This window comes from Ranitomeya variabilis, chromosome 2, assembly GCF_051348905.1.
Source record: "Ranitomeya variabilis isolate aRanVar5 chromosome 2, aRanVar5.hap1, whole genome shotgun sequence".
Lineage (NCBI taxonomy): Eukaryota > Metazoa > Chordata > Amphibia > Anura > Dendrobatidae > Ranitomeya > Ranitomeya variabilis.
In genome coordinates this window covers 381,675,829-381,699,439 of record NC_135233.1, presented here as the reverse complement: position 1 = coordinate 381,699,439, position 23,611 = coordinate 381,675,829, and the positions used below count along the sequence as shown (strand labels likewise).

The 23,611-nt window shown below is 46.6% G+C and overlaps 1 protein-coding gene across 2 annotated transcripts in view; it reads right to left on the bottom strand.

Moving 5' to 3' along the window:
• The window catches only part of LOC143806159 (H-2 class II histocompatibility antigen, E-S beta chain-like), a 287,273-nt gene extending 264,561 nt beyond the window's left edge, over positions 1 to 22,712 (bottom strand). Inside the window, exon 1 of one of the 2 annotated variants that reach the window (XM_077286171.1) lies at positions 22,496 to 22,712. In XM_077286171.1, coding sequence (XP_077142286.1) covers positions 22,496 to 22,589 — 94 coding nt within the window. In that variant the 5' untranslated portion in view covers positions 22,590 to 22,712. The remainder of the gene's footprint in view (positions 1 to 22,495) is intronic. The other variant, XM_077286169.1, reaches the window with a different exon arrangement.
• Between the last annotated feature and the right edge of the window lie 899 nt (positions 22,713 to 23,611).

Here is a 23,611-nt window from a genome sequence, read left to right as displayed (position 1 = left end):
CAAACGGGTGCCGTTCCAACCTGAATAACAGGGAGGGATGGAATAAGAGAAGAACATCAATTAATCGAGTTGTGAGGGAACTTAAGAAACAGACACAACCGTTGTGGGGTACTTTCCGTGAGCACAGCAGGGAAGGACTACAACACACAGCGCTAGAAGGAAGGCACTGATTTCCACCTGAGAGGAGAACTCTGGAGGTGCCATTGGACCGGCCGGACTTGCGCAGCCTGGTGAACCGTATTCTGGACTGAGGACCCAGAGATCTCCAGTAAAGAGGTAAAGCGACTGCAACCTGGTGTCCTCGTTATTTACCGCGACCTGCACCCCACAACTGCACCGCTACACCACCATTAACATCACTTATTGCACCGGACGTCCCCCACTGACGGACAGGGCCACGGACCGGGTCTAGCCACCGTGACAACCCCAGGACTGAGACCTAGAGGCCCGGCTCCGGGTACCCCTCGGCCCTGCGGCGGTGTGGGGGCGCTCCAACTATTTCTCAGAACAAATTCATAGACTGTATAAATGCGATTATGTACGTTTTTGTTGAAAACTGTTTTTTTCCCACTTACTGCAGAGTGTATAATAAATTGTAAATATGCAAAGGTTTTTTTTGTTCTAAAGTCGTATTCAAATAAATATTTTATATTCTATCTAAATGGCTTGATTATTGTTTCATAATAAAGATTAAAAGCCTGATGTTAACATTTTACTACAGTAAATTTATCACTTAAACTTAAACTTGAGCCATGTATGAGGGAGTCGGAGTCGTGGAGTCAAAGTCGGAGTCATGGGAATTGAGGAGTTGGAGTCGAAGGTTTGGCTTACCGACTCCAAAGCCCTGCTTACCACCACTGTTAGGCCGGCGTCACACTAGAGAGTTTTACGGACGTATGAGAAACGCAAAAACTACGCATTGCACACGGACCAATGATTTTCTATGGGGCAGCTCCTATCTGCCATATATTTCGCAGCAGTATTTTCCGTGCGTAGAAAATCACAGCATGCTGCGTTTGTCAGTGTATTGCGCAAAAAATCCGCCAATGAAAGTCTATGGGGGCGAGAAAAATACGGATTACACACGGACCATCAGTGTGACTTGCGCGAAATATGCACCGGTGTTCTATAGAAAAGCCGGTAATTCAGCGCGGTGTACAGTAAAATCACACTGACAGGTTAGAATAGAATAGATAAAATAAATGTCTACACATAGTATAGGTGTGTGTATATATCTACTATATAATTGTCTAAGGGTCACTTCGTCTGTCTGTCTGTCACGGAAATCCCAAGTCGCTGATTGGTCGCGGCAAAACGGCCATGACTAATCAGCAACGGGCACAGTCCGGCGGCGAAATGGCCGCTCCCTACTCCCCTTCCGTCAGTGCCCGCTCCATACTCCCCTCCAGTCAGCGCTCACACAGGGTTAATGGCAGCGTTAACATACCGCGTTATGCCGCGGTATAACGCACTCCGTTAACGCTGCTATTAACCCTGTGTGACCAACTTTTTACTATTGATGCTGCCTATGCAGCATCAATAGTAAACAGATCTAATGTTAAAAATAATAATAAAAAAAATCATTATATACTCACCTTCTGTCGCCCCCCCGGATACAGCCCAGGCCTTTCCCGCTCCTTGCGACGCTCGGGTCCATGCATTGTGGTCTCGCGAGATGATGACGTAGCGGTCTCGCGAGACCGCTACGTCATCATCTCGCGAGACCGCAATGCACTCTTGGGACAGGAGCATCGCGAGGAGCATCGGTAAATGCCTCGCCTGGATCCGGGGGCAGACGGAAGGTGAGTATATAACTATTTTTTATTTTAATTATTTTTTTAACAGGGATATGGTGCCCACATTGCTATAAACTATGTGGGCTGTGTTAGATACTGCGTGGGCTGTGTTATATACTACATCTCTGTGCTATATACTATGTGGGCTGTGCTATACACTACGTTACTGTGGTATATATTAAGTGGCTGGGCAATACACTACATCGCTGTGCTCTATACTACGTGGCCTGTGTTATATACTGCATGGGCAGTGTTATATACTACGACTCTGTGCTATATACTACGTGGCTGTGCAATATACTACGTGGCTGTGCAATATACTACGTGGCTGTGCAATATACTACGTGGCTGTGCTATATACTATGTGGCTGTGCTATATACTACGTGGGCTGTGTTATATGCTACTTGGCTGTGCTATTTTTCTCTGCTGTGCCTGTGCATCATGAATCGTGGTATGTGTTAAAGAGGGGGGCCCACTGAGACCCGGGGCCCTAAAAAACCTGGAGCTTGCCCTGGTTTCACTGATTAGTCGTGGCTGGGCGTGACCAGTCAGTGACAGGCACAGTCCGCCGGCGAATTGGCGCGGAATTTGAACCACGCTTCACTAATTGGTCACGGCCCGCTGGCCGAATCCTGTATATAAATTGCATTATTCTGAAAACTTCATAAATAAACTACATACATATTCTAGAATACCCGATGTGTTAGAAGCGGGCCACCATCTAGTATATATATATGTCATTGAGACACACACATAAATATATATATATATACACTGAGGGCCAGAAAAGTATGGGATATTGTTGCTTTTTTCTTTTTTTTTCTTTTACAGAACGAGGGTCTTCAGGTGGATTAAGTGTACAATCAAGATTTTACAACCGCATGTGTGTGTGTATTTATTTCATTAAAATACTTTATTCTTAGTGTGTGTGTGTGTATGTGTATTATTAACCCTTTAATATTATTGGATTAATAATGGATAGGTGTCTTATTGACATCTCTCCATTATTAACCAGGCTTAATGTCACCTTACATTAGCAAGGTGACATTAACCCTTTATTACCCCATATCCCACCGCTACTCGGGAGTGGGAAGAGAGAGGCTAAGTGCCAGAATAGGCGCATCTTACAGATGTGCCTTTTCTGGGGTGGCTGGGGCAGATGTTTTTAGCCGGGGGGGGGCCAATGACCCTGGTCCCTCTCTAGGCTATTAATATCTGCCCTCAGTCACTGGCTTTCCCACTCTGGTGGAGAAAATTGAGAGGGAGCCGGTGCCAGTTTTTTCTGTGATTTAACCCTTTATTTTAACAGCTAGAGCCCCCAAATTTTGCACACACACTCTACTAACATTATTAGTGAGGAATATGCAAAAAAAAAAAAGGGGATGTGAAATGGTTTACTGTATGTAAACCAGGGCTGGACTGGCCATCGGGCAGTTCTGGCAAATTCGAGAAGGGCCAATGGCAGTCATGGGCCGCTCGCTAGGGCCTACTCCCCTCGTCTCACACCCCCGCTGACTCACCCCCCCCTCCTGCGCCGCTGCATTCAACCATACCGGCATCTATGACGCCGGTACAGTTGAATGCAATGATGGTGCAGAGAGCGTCTGCTGATGCTCCCTCTCCCATCATTCCCTGCTCTGCCTGGCGCTGACACTGTGGGTGCACGATGACGTCATATCATCGCGCACCTGCTGTGTGACTGGGCAGACTGCAGCTGCTGAGACCGGAGCCAGGAGCAGCGCTGGGCACGAGGAGAGGTGGGTGTTTTGTTTTTTTTTAAATAGTTTTTTTTAATCCTGAGTGACAACTGGATTGTGGGGCAATTGGGGGGGGGGCTGTATTACATTCTATGGGGGCTGTGCTGTATTACATTCTATGGAGGCTGGGCTGTATTACATTCTGTGGAGGCTGGGCTGTATTACATTCTATGGAGGCAGGGCTGTATTACATTCTATAGAGGCAGGGCTGTATTACATTCTATGGGGGTTGTGCTGCATTACATTCTATGGGGGTTGTGCTGCATTAAATTCTATGGGGGTTGTGCTGCATTACATTCTATGGGGGCTGGCAGCATTACATTCTATGGGGGCTGTGCTGCATTACATTCTATGGGTGGCTGGCTGCATTACATTCTATGGGGGGCTGGCTGCATTACATTCTATGGGGGGCTGGCTGCATTACATTCTATGGGGGCTGGCTGCATTACATTCTATGGGGGAGGGCTGTATTACATTCTATGGGGTGCTGTATTATATTATATGGAGGGGCTACATTATATTCTATGAGGGGGCTGCCATATATTATATATGCAGGGGCTGCATTATACTATATGAGGGGGCTGCATTATATTCTCTGGGGGGTTACATTATACTCAGGGGGCTACAATATATTCTGTGTGACTGCTGCATTATACTCTGGGGTGGCATCATTATACTATATGTGGGCTGCATTATACTGTATCGAGGACTATGGGGAATACATTATACTATATGAAGACCTATGGGGTTCATTATACTATTGGAAGTGAATTGTACCACATGGATGACAATGGCGGGGCATTATACTATATGGAGCACTATGAGGAATGTATTATACTATTTGGAGGACTGATGAATGTATTATACTATTTGGAGGACTGAGGAGTGTATTATACTATATGGAGGAATTGCAGTGTATTTTAATATATGGAGGTCTATGAGGAGTGTATTACACTATATGGAGGACTATGTGGAGTGTATAATACTATATGGAGGACTGAGGAGTGTTCCAAATTATTATGCAAATTGGATTTAAGTGTGATAAAGATTTAATTGTTTTGTTTTTCAAATAAACTCGTGGATGGTATTGTGTCTCAGGGCTCAATGGATCACTGAAATCAATCTTAAACACATGGGATAATTAGTTTTCCATGTGATTCTAATTAAAGGAAAACTACTTAAAAATGATATTATTATTATTATTATTTATTATTATAGCGCCATTTTTTCCTTGGCGCTTTACATGTGAGGAGGGTTATACATAATAAAAACAAGTACAATAATCTTGAACAATACAAGTCACAACTGGAACAGGAGGAGAGAAGACCCTGCCCACGAGGGCTCACAATCTGCAAGGGATGGGTGAGGATACAGTAGGCGAGGATAGAGCTGGTCGTGCAGTGGTTTGGTCGATCGGTGGTTACTGCAGGTTGTAGGCTTGTCGGAAGAGGTGGGTCTTCAGGTTCTTTTTGAAGGTTTCGATGGTAGGCGAGAGTCTGATATATTGTGGTAGAGAGTTCCAGAGTAGGGGGGATGCACGAGAGAAATCTTGTATGCGATTGTGTGAAGAGGAGATAAGAGGGGAGTAGAGAAGGAGATCTTGTGAGGATCGGAGGTTGCGTGCAGGAAAGTACCGGGAGACGAGGTCACAGATGTATGGAGGAGACAGGTTGTGGATGACTTTGTATGTCATGGTTAGGCTTTTGTACTGGAGTCTCTGGGTAATGGGGAGCCAGTGAAGGGATTGACAGAGGGGAGAGGCCGGGGAATAGCGGGGGGACAGGTGGATTAGTCGGGCAGCAGAGTTTAGAATAGATTGGAGGGGTGCAAGAGTGTTAGAGGGGAGGCCACAGAGCAGGAGGTTACAGTAGTCGAGGCGGGAGATGATGAGGGCATGGACTAGGGTTTTTGCAGATTCTTGGTTTAGGAATGTACGGATCCATGAAATATTTTTGAGTTGGAGGCGGCAGGAAGTGGAAAGGGTTTGGATATGTGGTTTGAAGGAGAGATCAGTGTCAAGGATTACCCCAAGACAGCGGGCTTGTGGGACTGGGGAGAGTGGGCAGCCGTTTACTGTAATGGATAGGTTCGTTGGGGAGGTCGTGTGAGATGGGGAAAGACGATGAATTCTGTTTTGTCCATGTTAAGTTTTAGAAATCTAGCGGAGAAGAAGGATGAAATAGCGGATAGACATTGAGGGATTCTGGTTAGAAGGGTGGTGATATCTGGTCCAGAGATGTAGATCTGTGTGTCATCAGCATAGAGATGATACTGAAAGCCGTGAGATTCTATGAGCTGTCCCAGGCCAAAAGTGTAAATGGAGAAGAGCAGGGGCCCTAGAACTGAACCTTGCGGGACTCCGACAGATAGGGGGCGAGGTGAGGAGGTGGTGTGTGAGTGGGAGACGCTGATTGTCCGGTCGGTTAGGTATGACGAGATCCAGGATAGGGCCAAGTCTGTGATGCCAAGGGATGAGAGGGTCTGCAGCAACAGGGAATTGTCCACTGTTATGACCCCAATGGCGAGGGTCTCAGAGGAATGTGGAAGTCTGAGGAATACAAAAAACCAGCTCATAGGGCAGTGGTAACTGGATTGACCATATATCTACTCCTAACGCCAACCCTAGAAGTAGCCGGGGATCATTCCTACGATGATTCTAGATGACACGCTCCAGCCGGAGAATCTAGCTACCCCTAGTAGAGGAAAACAAAGACCTTTCTTGCCTCCAGAGAAATGGACCCCAAAGCTGGATAGAAGCCCCCCACAAATAATAACGGTGAGGTAAGAGGAAATGACAAACACAGAAATGAATCAGATTTAGCACAGAGAGGCCCGCTAACTAATAGCAGAAAAAGGAAAGGGAACTTATATGGTCAACGAAAACCCTATTAAAATCCACACTGGAAATTCAAGAACCCCCGAACCGTCTAACGGTCCGGGGGGAGAACACCAGCCCCCCTAGAGCTTCCAGCAAAGGTCAGGATGCAGACCAGGAACAAGCTGGACAAAAATGCAAAAACCAAAACAAATAGCAAAAGCAAAAAGTAGACTTAGCTGATATTTTCTGGAACCAGGATCAGTAGACAAGAGCACAGCAGACTAGCTCTGATAACTACGTTGCCAGGCACAGAACTGAAGGTCCAGGGAGCTTATATAGCTACACCCTAAACTAACGACCTCAGGTGCAGATTAAAGGAATGACAGAAAAACCAGAGTCAAAAAACTAGTAACCACTAGAGGGAGCAAAAAGCAAAATCACAACAGTACCCCCCCCTTAGTGAGGGGTCACCGAACCCTCACCACGACCACCAGGGCGATCAGGATGAGCGGCATGAAAGGCACGAACTAAATCGGCCGCATGAACATCAGAGGCGACCACCCAGGAATTATCCTCCTGACCATAGCCCTTCCACTTGACCAAGTACTGAAGCCTCCGCCTGGAGAGGCGAGAATCCAAGATCTTCTCCACCACGTACTCCAACTCGCCCTCAACCAACACCGGAGCAGGAGGCTCAGCAGAAGGAACTACAGGCACAATGTACCGCCGCAACAAGGACCTATGAAATACATTGTGAATAGCAAATGACACAGGAAGATCCAGACGAAAAGATAGCCCTTCCACTTGACCAAGTACTGAAGCCTCCGCCTGGAGAGGCGAGAATCCAAGATCTTCTCCACCACGTACTCCAACTCGCCCTCAACCAACACCGGAGCAGGAGGCTCAGCAGAAGGAACTACAGGCACAATGTACCGCCGCAACAAGGACCTATGAAATACATTGTGAATAGCAAATGACACAGGAAGATCCAGACGAAAAGATACAGGATTAAGGATTTCCAATATCTTGTAAGGCCCAATAAAACGAGGTTTAAATTTGGGAGAGGAGACCTTCATAGGAACAAAGCGGGAAGAAAGCCATACCAAATCCCCAACGCGTAGTCGGGGACCTACACCGCGGCGGCGGTTGGCAAAGCGCTGAGCCTTCTCCTGTGACAATTTCAAGTTGTCCACCACATGATTCCAGATCCGCTGCAACCTATCCACCACAGAATCCACCCCAGGACAGTCAGAAGGTTCCACATGACCCGAAGAAAAGCGAGGATGGAAACCAGAGTTGCAGAAAAAAGGCGAAACCAAGGTGGCGGAACTAGCCCGATTATTAAGTGCAAACTCAGCCAACGGTAAGAATGTCACCCAATCGTCCTGATCAGCAGAGACAAAACACCTCAAATAAGCCTCCAAAGTCTGATTGGTTCGCTCCGTCTGTCCATTAGTCTGAGGATGGAAAGCAGACGAAAACGACAAATCAATGCCCATCCTACCACAAAAGGATCGCCAGAACCTGGAAACGAACTGGGATCCTCTGTCAGACACAATATTCTCAGGGATGCCGTGCAAACGAACCACGTTCTGGAAAAACACAGGAACCAGATCGGAAGAGGAAGGCAGCTTAGGCAAAGGAACCAAATGGACCATCTTGGAGAAGCGATCACATATCACCCAGATAACGGACATGCCCTGAGATAGCGGAAGATCAGAAATGAAATCCATGGAGATATGTGTCCAAGGTCTCTTCGGGACAGGCAAGGGCAAGAGCAACCCGCTGGCACGAGAACAGCAAGGCTTAGCTCGAGCACAAATCCCACAGGACTGCACAAATGACCGCACATCCCTTGACAAGGAAGGCCACCAAAAGGACCTGGCCACCAGATCTCTGGTGCCAAAAATTCCCGGGTGACCTGCCAACACCGAGGAATGAACCTCGGAAATGACTCTGCTGGTCCACTTATCCGGGACAAACAGTCTGTCAGGTGGACAAGACTCAGGCCTATCAGCCTGAAATCTCTGCAACACACGTCGCAGATCCGGAGAAATAGCTGACAAGATAACTCCATCTTTAAGAATACCAACAGGGTCAGCGACTCCAGGAGCATCAGGCACAAAGCTCCTAGAAAGAGCATCGGCCTTCACATTCTTTGATCCTGGTAAATACGAGACAACAAAATCAAAGCGGGAGAAAAACAATGACCAGCGGGCCTGTCTCGGATTAAGGCGTTTAGCAGACTCGAGATACATCAGATTTTTGTGATCAGTCAGGACCACAACACGATGCTTAGCACCCTCGAGCCAATGACGCCACTCCTCAAATGCCCATTTCATGGCCAACAACTCCCGATTGCCCACATCATAATTTCGCTCAGCAGGCGAAAACTTCCTAGAGAAAAAGGCACAAGGTTTCATAACAGAGCAACCAGGGCCTCTCTGCGACAAAACGGCCCCTGCTCCAATCTCTGAAGCATCCACCTCAACCTGAAAGGGAAGCGAGACATCAGGCTGGCACAAAACAGGCGCCGAAGTAAACCGGCGTTTCAACTCCTGGAAAGCCTCCACGGCAGCAGGAGCCCAGTTAGCTACATCGGAGCCCTTCTTGGTCATATCCGTCAAAGGTTTCACAATGCTAGAAAAATTAGCGATAAAACGACGGTAGAAGTTAGCGAAGCCCAAGAACTTCTGAAGACTCTTAACCGACGAGGGCTGAGTCCAATCAAGAATAGCTCGGACCTTGACTGGGTCCATCTCCACAGCAGAAGGGGAAAAAATGAACCCCAAAAAGGGAACCTTCTGTACACCAAAGAGACATTTAGAGCCCTTGACAAACAAAGAATTTTCACGCAAAATTTTAAAGACCAACCTGACCTGCTCCACATGCGAATCCCAATCATCAGAAAAAACCAAAATATCATCCAGATAAACAATCAAAAATTTATCCAGATACTTCCGGAATATGTCATGCATAAAGGACTGAAAAACTGAAGGCGCATTGGAGAGCCCAAAAGGCATCACCAAGTACTCAAAATGACCCTCGGGCGTATTGAATGCGGTTTTCCATTCATCACCTTGTTTAATGCGCACAAGGTTGTACGCACCACGAAGGTCTATCTTGGTGAACCACTTGGCACCTTTAATCCGGGCAAACAAGTCAGACAACAGCGGTAAAGGATACTGAAATTTGACAGTGATCTTATTTAAAAGCCGATAATCAATACAGGGTCTCAAAGATCCGTCTTTTTTTGCCACAAAAAAGAATCCCGCACCAAGAGGGGAAGAAGACGGACGAATATGTCCTTTCTCCAGAGACTCCTTGATATATGAACGCATAGCGGTATGCTCAGGTACCGACAGATTAAACAGTCTTCCCTTAGGAAATTTACTGCCTGGTATCAAATCTATAGCACAGTCACAGTCCCTATGAGGAGGCAATGCACTGGATTCAGACTCACTGAAGACATCCTGATAATCAGATAAATACTCCGGAACTTCCGAAGGCGTAGAAGAAGCAATAGACACAGGCAGGGAATCCCCATGAATACCACGACAGCCCCAACTTGAGACTGACATAGCCTTCCAGTCCAGGACTGGATTATGGGTCTGTAACCATGGCAGCCCCAAAACAACCAAATCATGCATTTTATGCAAAACCAGGAAACGTATCACCTCGCGGTGTTCAGGAGTCATGCACATGGTAACCTGAGTCCAATACTGCGGTTTATTTGCTGCCAATGGCGTAGCATCAATACCCCTAAGAGGAATAGGATTTCTGATAACATAGTCTTGTATGCCCTGCACACGAGTAGCCAGCTGGTCCACACTTGTAATCAAGGTCTGGACATTCATGTCTGCAGCAAGCATAGCCACTCTGAGGTAAAGGGGAAGAAGGAAGAAGAGAGAAAAAAAAAAAAAAAACTCAGAATCTTCTTTCTTATAATCCCTCTTTTGCAATGCACTAAACATTTAATACAGGCCTGGCAAACTGTTATGACCCCAATGGCGAGGGTCTCAGAGGAATGTGGAAGTCTGAGGAATACAAAAAACCAGCTCATAGGGCAGTGGTAACTGGATTGACCATATATCTACTCCTAACGCCAACCCTAGAAGTAGCCGGGGATCATTCCTACGATGATTCTAGATGACACGCTCCAGCCGGAGAATCTAGCTACCCCTAGTAGAGGAAAACAAAGACCTTTCTTGCCTCCAGAGAAATGGACCCCAAAGCTGGATAGAAGCCCCCCACAAATAATAACGGTGAGGTAAGAGGAAATGACAAACACAGAAATGAATCAGATTTAGCACAGAGAGGCCCGCTAACTAATAGCAGAAAAAGGAAAGGGAACTTATATGGTCAACGAAAACCCTATTAAAATCCACACTGGAAATTCAAGAACCCCCGAACCGTCTAACGGTCCGGGGGGAGAACACCAGCCCCCCTAGAGCTTCCAGCAAAGGTCAGGATGCAGACCAGGAACAAGCTGGACAAAAATGCAAAAACCAAAACAAATAGCAAAAGCAAAAAGTAGACTTAGCTGATATTTTCTGGAACCAGGATCAGTAGACAAGAGCACAGCAGACTAGCTCTGATAACTACGTTGCCAGGCACAGAACTGAAGGTCCAGGGAGCTTATATAGCTACACCCTAAACTAACGACCTCAGGTGCGGATTAAAGGAATGACAGAAAAACCAGAGTCAAAAAACTAGTAACCACTAGAGGGAGCAAAAAGCAAAATCACAACAGTCCACTGTGTCAAAGGCAGAGGACAGGTCCAGGAGGAGGAGGATAGAGTAGTGCCGCTTGCTCTTGGCAGTTAATAGGTCATTGGTGACCTTAGTTAGGGCAGTTTCAGTGGAGTGGTGTGACCGGAAGCCAGATTGAAAGCGGTCGAAGAGGGAGCAGGAAGATAGATTGGAGGACAGTTCAAGATGGACATGTTGTTCCAGTAGTTCCACATTAGTTCCATATTATTAAGCAGGTCACAGTTTTCAAGTAACATGGAAAAGAAAAAGGATCTCTCTGCTGCTGAAAAGCATCAAATAGTGCAATGCCTTGGTGAAGGGATGAAAACATTAGAAATTTCCCGAAAACTTAAGCGTGATCATTGTACTGTTAAGAGATTTGTGGCTGTATCTGAGCACAGATGTGTTTGTGCTGATAAAGGCATAATGAGGAAGATTTCTGCCAGGCAAAGGGTTAAGAGAGCAGCTGCTAAAAAGTCATTACAAAGCAGCAAACAGATATTTGAAGCTGCTGGTGCCTCTGGAGTCCCTCGAACCTCAAGGTGTAGGCTCCTTCAAAGGCTTGCTGTGGTGCATAAGCCTACTATTCGGCCACCCTTAAACAGTGTTCACAAGCAGAAATGGTTGCATTGGGCCCACACATACATGAAGACTAACTTCCAAACATTCTTGTTTACTGATAAGTGTTGAGCAACCCTGGATGGTCCAAATGGATGGAGTAGTGGATGGTTGGTGTATGGCCACCATGTCCCAACAAGGCTGCAACAACAGCAAGGAGGTGGAGGGGTCATGTTTTGGGCCGGAATCATGGAGAAACAGCTGGTAGGGCCCTTTAAGGTTCCTGAAGGTGTGAAAATGACCTCTGCAAAGTATATAGAGTTTCTGACTGACAACTTTCTTCCATGGTATAAAAAGCAGAAACGTGCCTTCAGGAGCAAAATCATCTTCATGCTGACAATGCCCCATCTCATGCTGCAAAGAAAACCTCTGAGTCATTCGCTGCTATGGGCATAAAAGGAAATAAACTCATGGTGTGGCCACCATCTTCCCCTGATCTCAACCCTATAGAGAACCTTTGGAGTATCATCAAGCAAAAGATCTATGAGGGTGGGAAGCAGCTCACATCAAAACAGCAGCTCTGGGAGGCTATTCTGACTTCATGCAAAGAAATACAAGCAGAAACTTGGATGCAGGAATTGTGAAGGTGAAGAAGGGTTCCTATGGTAACATGTAACTTGGCCTGTTAGGATGTTTTGGAGTTAAATAGCTTTTTGTTCAGTGAATGTGACCTCCTAATGCTGCAAATTCCACAAATGAGCATTTTCAGTTCTTTAAAACATATCAAATGTTTAGAAATTCTACTGTTCCTAATAATTTGGAACAGTGCATTTTAAGTTTTTATTCATTTTGGAGATTATACTGTTATCATTGGGAGGTTTATTCAATAAAATTCGATGTATAATCTAACGGGTGATGACTTTTATTAGACTGACTGTCATTTGCACCAACCATTTAGGAAAATCAGAGAAAAATGTCATTTGCATAATAATTTGGAACATAGTGTATGGAGGACTGAGGAGTGTATTATACTATATTGAGGACTGAGGTGCACATTATAATATATGGAGGACTATAGGGTGTATTATACTAAACAAGCAAAATGCTGCCTATTCATCGAGTGATTGGATTGTTTATGTGGGAACAGAAATCCTTGTTCTCAGCAGCACATCGCCGGTGTAAACTGTAGATGTGCTGTTGATAACATGATACTGTATGGGGACAGATTGATCTAATGGTGATTGTTCTGTCCCATCATTCTTTCTCAGTTGGTGTAGAGAGGCTGGGAACCAAGTGAACGACTTCAGTATTGTCGATCACACTCGTTTAGCGGTCTGAGATCAGCGCATGTAAATACAGCAGAAATGCTTTGCAGGGAGACCAGGCAAGGATGATGACAGTTGTAGTTAGCACCCGGCGCCTGGGAATAGCGCTAACTCTACTGCTTTTCCCAGCCGCCAGAGCATTTAATTCTGGTATGTGTAATGATTTTTAGGGTTGATGTCAGCTGCTATCAATCCCTGGTATAAGTAATGGAGTGGTGTCTATCAGACACCCCCACTACTAGCCCAGACCTGGCGAGACCCAGCGACTCTGAAGAGTGGTGACGGTAGTAACAATACCGCTCTTCAAAGTCGCCGATCTCAGCGCAAGACCCGGAATATCTGAAGAGCAGTGATGTCACCGCTCTTCAGAGTCACCGGGTCTCGTGCTGCGCAGCGGAACCAAAAGTGGCTGTAGGCAAAGTATATGGGGCATCAGAATGAAGTTCCACAGCCTTCGGTCGTCTCATCCCTTCATTATCTACGAGATCCAGTTATGTAGGTAAAGTAGTGGCTTTTCTTGGTACTGCAAATAAAAGCAATAAATAGGACTGAGTTGTAATGCTGGATACAGCTGTGATTATATGTTATATAGTCGTGTTACACTCCCCTCACTTCTTGTAACCTACAAGTGTTCAAAGATATTTTACAGTCACCATGTAACAAGTGGGCCTGTGTGACTTCAAATGCCAGGGCTGAATTTTAGTCCCAGTCCGGCCCTAATGTAAACCATGTCTCATATCCTGTCGGGTTTGAGAAGGAGATAGCAAAAGCCGGCAATTGAATTGCTATCTAGCGCTGTATGAAATATAAATATATATATATATATAATATATAATATATATATATATATATATATATATATATATATATATATATATATCTCCACAGAGAGAGAGAGACTGTATAAATGTTTTCACGAATATTTGAGCCCATGGATCCATTATATGTCCATTTTGCAAGGATGCGAGAAAAAAAAGCACTACGGATGCCATACGAATGACATACGGATCACTGTTTTGGGATCATTTCTGCGCATTACGCCTGTAAAAAACGGACCGTATTTCCCTACGCTGAGTGTGATGCCGGCCTTAGAATCTCACATTTGACATCTGACTTTGATATCTGACTCTGACACCTAACTTATTGTTTTTTTACTATATACTAGATGGTGGCCGGATTCTAACGCATCGGGTATTCTAGAATATGTATGTAGTTTATTTATGAAGTTTTCAGAATAATGCAATTTATACACAGGATTCGGCCGGCCGGCCACGACCAATTAGCGAAGCGTGGTTCAAATTCTGCGCCAATTCGCGGGCGGACTGCGCCTGTCGCTGATTGTTCGCGGCTGGGCGTGACCAATCAGTGAAGCCAGGGCCGGCTCCAAGTTTTTTAGGGCCCCGGGCGAAAGAGTCTCAGTGGGCCCCCCTCTTTAACACATACCACTATTCATGATGCACAGATCCAGCAGAGAAATATAGCACAGCCAAGTAGCGTATAGCACAGCCAAGTAGCGTATAACACAGCCCACGTAGTATATAGCACAGCCACGTAGTATATAACACAGCCACGTAGTATATAGTACAGCCACGTAGTATATAACACAGCCACGTAGTATATAGCACAGCCCACGTAGTATATAACACAGCCACGTAGTATATTGCCCAGCCACGTAGTATATTGCCCAGCCACGTAGTATATAGCACAGACACGTAGTATATTGCACAGCCACGTAGTATATTGCCCAGCCACGTAGTATATTGCCCAGCCACGTAGTATATTGCCCAGCCACGTAGTATATAGCACAGCCAACGTAGTATATAACACAGCCCACGTAGTATATAGCACAGCCACGTAGTATATTGCCCAGCCACATAGTATATTGCCCAGCCATGTAGTATATTGCCCTGCCAAGTACTATATAGCACAGCCCACGTAGTAAATAGCACAGACACGTAGTATATTGCCCAGCCACGTAGTATATAGCACAGACCCGTAGTATATTGCACAGCCACGCAGTATATTGCCCAGCCACGTAGTATATAGCACAGAAACATAGTATATTGCCCAGCCACGTAGTATATTGCCCAGCCACGCAGTATATTGCCCAGCCACGTAGTATATTGCCCAGCCACATAGTATATTGCCCAGCCATGTAGTATATTGCCCAGCCACATAATATATTGCACAGAGACGTAGTATATAACACTGCCCATGCAGTATATAACACAGGCCACGTAGTATAGAGCACTGCGATGTAGTATATTAAGTGTATTCACAATAGAGCACCTCGCTGAATTGTATTTTATTATTGTGATTTTTTTTATTTTTGTCAAAAAAAAGACATTTCCGAATAAGAAACTAACTTCAGCCCTGAATAAGAAACTGTACGAATAAGAAACCAACTTCAGCATCATCAGTCCAGTACACTATGACTGTAGCACAGGTCGAGCATGCCCCCTCCACTCCATTCAATACAGAGCTTTGCCGAACTTGGTTCCCGTGTTCCAGAGCTTCAGTCTCAGGATCGCTAGGGGCTCCAGTATAACTTGGTATGTTTGACGTTGGGTTGCGAACTTATCCATTTTGCCAAAATTCTAACTAATACCTCATCTAATGTATTATATGCATTATTTAATTCTTCATATTTTTGCACTTTTTATCATTTTTTTGCGGGGTGCGGCAGGGCCCTTTTATGTTGTTCTGTGAGTTTCATGTATATACACTCACCGGCCACTTTATTAGGTACACCTGTCCAACTTCTTGTTAACACTTAATTTCTATTCAGCCAATCACATGGCGGCAACTCAGTGCATTTAGGCATGTAGACATGGTCAAGACAATCTCCTGCAGTTCAAACCGAGCATCAGTATGGGGAAGAAAGGTGATTTGAGTGCCTTTGAACGTGGCATGGTTGTTGGTGCCAGAAGGGCTGGTCTGAGTATTTCAGAAACTGCTGATCTACTGGGATTTTCACGCACAACCATCTCTAGGGTTTACAGAGAATGGTCCGAAAAAGAAAAAAAATCCAGTGAGCGGCAGTTCTGTGGGCAGAAATGCCTTGTTGATGCCAGAGGTCAGAGGAGAATGGGCAGACTGGTTCGAGCTGATAGAAAGGCAACAGTGACTCAAATCGCCACCCGTTACAACCAAGGTAGGCCTAAGAGCATCTCTGAACGCACAGTGCGTCGAACTTTGAGGCAGATGGGCTACAGCAGCAGAAGACCACACCGGGTACCACTCCTTTCAGCTAAGAACAGGAAACTGAGGCTACAATTTGTACAAGCTCATCGAAATTGGACAGTAGAAGATTGGAAAAACGTTGCTTGGTCTGATGAGTCTCGATTTCTGCTGCGACATTCGGATGGTAGGGTCAAAATTTGGCGTAAACAACATGAAAGCATGGATCCATCCTGCCTTGTATGGAGCATCTTTGGGATGTGCAGCCGACAAATCTGCGGCAACTGTGTGATGCCATCATGTCAATATGGACCAAAATCTCTGAGGAATGCTTCCAGCACCTTGTTGAATCTATGCCACGAAGAATTGAGGCAGTTCTGAAGGCAAAAGGGGGTCCAACCCGTTACTAGCATGGTGTACCTAATAAAGTGGCCTGTGAGTGTATATATTGCTGGACGGCCCGCCTGGTAATACTATGGGCGTGATCAATAGGTTGTCCAGACTCTGTGCATCACATTTATCTGTGTGAATAGTGTCTTATTCAAGCCTTTCCTGTGTGCATTTTTGCTACTCGGTAGCCAACCCCTCTAATGTTTGGGCGAGTGGGTGGTTGCTCTCATCAGTAGCTTGCACCTGTGCTGCTTTAGCATTTATTATCAGGGGCCTGCTGCACCGTGCGAGAGCATTTGTCATCTGACAAGATTTTGGTGAGTTTGCTCTTCATGTTGTGTTTTTTTTAATTTTTATATGTTAGCTATTTTGGAAACAACCCTTTATTACTTTTAACCCATTTTTGTTTTACCACTTTTAATTTTTCACTTCCATCCTTCAAGAGCCATATACGGTATATTTTTCCCATGTCATAGCCATGTGAAAGTTTTGGGCTTCTAAGCCCTGCAGCATCTCGAATTTGTCTATAATTGGGCACATCTGAGACATCATTGGAAGGTGATTACACAGGAGCTGCCAGCGGATCCTGATGATTTTCCCCAGTGCATCCAGAACCTTCTTTCTGAATACTGTGTATATGGGGCTCTGTGGGGGCTTATGCTGTATAGAAGAGGCTATGCGGGGGTTCATACTGTATATAGAAGGCTATGTAGCAGCTTATGCAGCGTCCCAGAGTCCTGGTCGTTGCAGTACTGCAGCTCTGCCGCTAAGGGGGGCTATAGTACGTCTGATGGCACTGAAGGAGTTCATCTGACCAGGTATCACAGACACCAATACATTTCACAGTCGGGCCTCCAGGGGGAGCTAAGGGTACTATTCATTAGGCCACTCCTCACATACTGGTAAAACTGGGGGTCAGGCAGGAAGTTAGTGAGAAAGCTGACTGGGTTGGAACCAGGCAACACCTTGTGGCAGAGGGTGTTGTGGGGGAAGATTCGGTAGGGTCCCTGTCAGGGGTGGGATCCTGACAGAGGCCTGGCAACTTGAGAGAACGTCAAGGGACCGTGCCTGCTCAGCATAGCGGCGGTGCCCGAGGAAGGATTAGAAGCGAGATATGTTGTGCTGAGTGAGAAACGAGACCAACGCAACAAGGAGAATACCAGTAGGAGTCGTGCTGTAAGACCGAGGCAACATCCTACTGAGGCGCACAACCGGCGTCCGGAACGCCGAGGAAGTACAGTGCTCCAAGCCATACTTCAAACCAATGCCAGGACAGTCAGTTACAGGCGGGCTGTCTCACCTAAATCACCTACGAAGACATAGGGGGCAACCTGTGGAGAGGGGCGACTCTAGGGTCCCGGAAGAGCTCCGAGCCTACCAGTCATACGGGTGCCGTCCTAACCGTAACATCAGGGAGGGACGGAGGATTAGCAGAACATCATCTAATCGAGTTGTGAGGGTACTTAAGAAACAGACACAACAGTTGTGGGGACTTTCCGTAAGCACAGCAGGGAAGGACCACAACACATAGCGCTAGCAGGAAGGCACAGATTTCCACCTGCAAGGAGAACTCTGGAGGTGCCATCGGACCGGCCGGACTTGCGCAGCCTGGTGAACCGTATTCTGGATTGAGGACCCAGAGATCTTCAGTAAAGAGGTAAAGAGACTGCAACCTGGTGTCCTCATTATTTACTGCGGCCGGCACTTCACAACTACACCATCATTCACCACCCTTTCACCGGACGTCCCCCTGACAGGCAGGGCCACGGACCGGGCCTAGCCACCGTGACAACCCCCAGAACAGAGACTCTGAGGCCCGGTACCGGGTACTCCTCGGCCCTGCGGCAGTGGGGGCGCCCCAACTTGGCGTCACAAACAGGATCTACTTAAGCCTGAAGAATCAGGTCATGTGTGCCTTGGAACTGTGATTTATAGTGCTTGGACTGTGTTTTATTGGAATGACTGTGCATTGCCATTACTACAAAAGTTCCCGCCAAAACCGCCGCCATTACAGCGCTAAGGAGAGCGCAGGAGAAGAAGAAGGGCGTGGAAGTGGGCGTAAACAAGCTGAAGAGCGCGAAAGACAATGACCGCCCAGTCTAAGTGTCTCTGCCCCTTGAGGACGTGTCCATCAGCAGCCGAGATCCGCCTCCTCATCCTCAATGGAGGGCGGAGACAAAGAAAACGAAACCGCCCACGAAGGAGAGAGCGGGAAAAGGACCAGGAAGAAGAAGTCAGCGACATGGAGGACACCATGGCGAGCCGCCCGAAGCCGGAGCATGGGGTCGGAGCAGAGGACTCCCCCAGCTACCCGGAGGGGCACCGCAACCAGGCCTCCACCGCTGATGCTGAACCCCTGCAGGCCGGAGTGGACGAGCTCAGTGACCGACCCCGGCGGACGCAGCTGAACACTGAGGCCGGGTGGAAGAAGACCTTCATCGGGAGCCTCACCAGACGTCTGTCGGCAGCCTCGTCTGGTCCGGAGCAAGAAAGAAGTTCCAGCGCTCCGAAGCCAGAAGGCAAGGCCCTGCCGGAAAGCGAGATGCTGCAAACGGAGATGACAACGCCGCAGCGCAAAGCCCCGCAACCAGCGTTCCAGACCCCAGCAGAGACGGAGCAGACCGGCACCGGCGGGACAGCATCTGAAGCAGGTATGAGAGATGACCCTGCCCTGATGATTGACACCACTCCAATGACTGCTAGTGCCACCACTACTGACTCTGTTCCAGCGACTGATCTTGCAGCAGCGCTACCTGCTGCCCTGACTAAGACTACCTCTGAACCGACGAGTTCCAGCACTACTACTACAGAGTGCATTATCTCTACCACTGAACTTACTACCAAAATTGACATTCGAACCCAGATTATACCTGAAAAACCGACTAGTGACATTGATACTGCATCGGATGAGAAGTCGAACAGAGATCTTCCCAGGCCAGGAAGTGTTCGCTACCAACCGATGCCTTGCAACCTACTATGAGGATAAACCTCAGAACTACGAGTATGTAAATGGTTCTTCAAACTGTTTGTTTTCTGCTATGTTGCTGCTAAAACCCATCTAGGGTTAACTCTTAAAGGGATCCCTTTGTTGACCCGGGATCCCTATTGCTTTTTGATTGTTTTTCTACCTTTTGCTCCGTTACTAAGAACTGCTGGAATCATGAACAGTGCATGATACAAACTGTTTGTAAATAGTTGCACCTTCTTAAGGGTGCTCCTTACTGGTTTTACGTACAAAAAGGACTCTTTGCGAAGATACCGCACCGGAGTTCTTACTGTGTACGGACTGGTAGCTGAAGGAGCTGTGCTACCTCATGAAGACTTGGTCCCCTCTTAAAGGGGATGTTCATATGTTGCACTTACGAGTAGTATTGCCTTAAGACAGTTAGCTGGCAATAATGTTTTAAAAGAAGAAGTGATAATGTTTTGATATGGTGAGTTATATGTGGTCAGTTAGACAATTATAAGAAATGTTGATAATGTGCTCTGGAATAAAGTAATTATTGGAAAGGTGCAGTAGACCCGTAGGGGTAGACATAAAGTCCTGCATAAGTGAAAGCTAGAAGAAAGATGCAGCAGACCCGTAGGGGTAGACATAGTGTCCTGCATACATGTTAGTAAGAAAAGTAGTGAAGGAAGTTTAATGTTTTACTTAATAGGAAATGTTTAATAACGTGCAAGAAAATGAGGACAGGAAGTGAACCCGTAGGGGTTAGTTGGTGAGTCCTCTTAGGAGCCATATAGAGATGGCTCGGTGACCTCAAACTGAAAGAAAAATGATATGTTCTATACTGTGTATAGTGGTGGAAGGGCAGTAGGCCCAGGCTGAATGGGGCGGTCCTGCATAGAAAGGAGAGGCAGTAGGTCTGGAGCCGTTAGGACAGGCGGTCCTGCAGACTTAAAGAAGGAGAATGAAGTTAATTGCCTTATAATGTGATTATAAGAAGGTCTTTTGTGGATGAAGAGTGTACGTCCTTAAAGGCAATGTTAAATTATTGTTCAAGGAATTTGCACTAAGTAGAATACCCGGTTGGGTAAAAGAAAGTTATTTATAGCATGTTGCTATGATATTTAACCATGTTTTGTAACGTTCAAGTGTCCTCACCTCCCATAAAGGGAAGCTCTGTTCAAGTATGCTTATTGTTATTGCACTCACAGAAATTGTATGTCTTTTTGCTAACCTGTATTGTTGTTTTCTTCCCAGTCCCGGAGTACTGGATTTAACCGGGGGGGAGTGCAGCGCCCCAGAGTCCTGGTCGTTGCAGTACTGCAGCTCTGCCGCTAAGGGGGGCTATAGTACGTCTGATGGCACTGAAGGAGTTCATCTGACCAGGTATCACAGACACCAATACATTTCACAGTCGGGCCTCCAGGGGGAGCTAAGGGTACTATTCATTAGGCCACTCCTCACATACTGGTAAAACTGGGGGTCAGGCAGGAAGTTAGTGAGAAAGCTGACTGGGTTGGAACCAGGCAACACCTTGTGGCAGAGGGTGTTGTGGGGGAAGATTCGGTAGGGTCCCTGTCAGGGGTGGGATCCTGACAGAGGCCTGGCAACTTGAGAGAACGTCAAGGGACCGTGCCTGCTCAGCATAGCGGCGGTGCCCGAGGAAGGATTAGAAGCGAGATATGTTGTGCTGAGTGAGAAACGAGATCAACGCAACAAGGAGAATACCAGTAGGAGTCGTGCTGTAAGACCGAGGCAACATCCTACTGAGGCGCACAACCGACGGCCGGAACGCCGAGGAAGTACAGTGCTCCAAGCCATACTTCAAACCAACGGCAGGACAGTCAGTTACAGGCGGGCTGTCTCACCTAAATCACCTACGAAGACATAGGGGGCAACCTGTGGAGAGGGGCGACTCTAGGGTCCCGGAAGAGCTCCGAGCCTACCCGTCATACGGGTGCCGTCCTAACCGTAACATCAGGGAGGGACGGAGGATTAGCAGAACATCATCTAATCGAGTTGTGAGGGAACTTAAGAAACAGACACAACAGTTGTGGGGACTTTCCGTAAGCACAGCAGGGAAGGACCACAACACATAGCGCTAGCAGGAAGGCACAGATTTCCACCTGCAAGGAGAACTCTGGAGGTGCCATCGGACCGGCCGGACTTGCGCAGCCTGGTGAACCGTATTCTGGATTGAGGACCCAGAGATCTTCAGTAAAGAGGTAAAGAGACTGCAACCTGGTGTCCTCATTATTTACTGTGGCCGGCACTTCACAACTACACCATCATTCACCACCCTTTCACCGGACGTCCCCCTGACAGGCAGGGCCACGGACCGGGCCTAGACACCGTGACAACCCCCAGAACAGAGACTCTGAGGCCCGGTACCGGGTACTCCTCGGCCCTGCGGCAGTGGGGGCGCTCCACTTACACTGTATATAGGAGAGATATGTGGGGGTTCATACTGTAGAGAGGAGGGATATGTGGGGGTTCATACTGTATAGAGGAGGACTTTGTGGGGGCTCATACTGTATGTAGGGGCTGTGTGCAAACTCTTATGGTATATAGGCAGATTTCAGTATACTTACTTCTGCTGAATATTAAGTGATAATATCAATAAAAAATAATAATTATAATTGTAATTAATATATTAATATTGAGCAGAGTTAATTCCAGCCTATTGGTTTGGTCCTCGCCACCAGTCACGGTCTCTTTGTGGCACTTCGGGAAAATGAATTGCCCACCCCTGCTATGTGGGATACCGGTCTCAGATACAAGGAAAATATTCAACTCTTTATAGCCAAACTCAGTACACCCCATTGAACCCTGAGTAAGTGTCTCCTTCAGGTTCTACCACAACCCTATTGCTATACCTTCAATGTCTGGTTTGAAAGCCTCCATACACCGATAGAAGCTACAATAGAAGTTAATTGTGTATATATTATAGATCCGTGGATAAAACACTCACCTGGTGATCCTGTACACAGTGTGAAGTCCAATGTCAGCAGTGTGCAGCAGAAGAGCAGGGATACAAATGTCTCAGGTAAACTAAGAGCCCCCATATTTCCAGAGAGCGGTCTCCACTTCTGGACGATCCTCTCACTGTATAGTAGAATACTGTATATTACTAAATTGCATGTTCTTTTTCAGATCTACAATTCTACCTCCCAATTCTAGAACCAATGAGAACAGAGTCTTACAGTCGTCACTTGTTACCAGGGAGAGCGATTCACAGACGTGCAGATCACTAATGGAAGATTGTAACGTCACGGTCTCTACCAAACACTGCTCTGTGCCATTCCTGGCAAACAAAACACTTTCTTGTACATTTTTGCAGGCACACAGACATTCTGCAGATGTTAGGACCAGATGCTACAATTAAACCAATCAGCTCTGTTCTATAATAGGTTGTAGATCTGCGATGTCAAACACCGAACAATAGGAACATCTCCAGCATCACCCCAAATTTATCTGCACCTTTAGGCTGCCGTCACACTATCAGTATTAGGTCAGTATTTTACATCAGTATTTGTAAGCCAAAACCAGGAGTGGATGATAAATGGAGAAGTGGTGAATATGTTTCTATTATACACTCACCGGCCACTTTATTAGGTACACCTGTCCAACTTCTTGTTAACACTTAATTTCTAATCAGCCAATCACATGGCGGCAACTCAGTGCATTTAGGCATGTAGACATGGTCAAGACAATCTCCTGCAGTTCAAACCGAGCATCAGTATGGGGAAGAAAGGTGATTTGAGTGCCTTTGAACGTGGCATGGTTGTTGGTGCCAGAAGGGCTGGTCTGAGTATTTCAGAAACTGCTGATCTACTGGGATTTTCACGCACAACCATCTCTAGGGTTTACAGAGAATGGTCCGAAAAATAAAAAAAATCCAGTGAGCGGCAGTTCTGTGGGCGGAAATGCCTTGTTGATGCCAGAGGTCAGAGGAGAATGGGCAGACTGGTTCGAGCTGATAGAAAGGCAACAGTGACTCAAATCGCCACCCGTTACAACCAAGGTAGGCCTAAGAGCATCTCTGAACGCACAGTGCGTCGAACTTTGAGGCAGATGGGCTACAGCA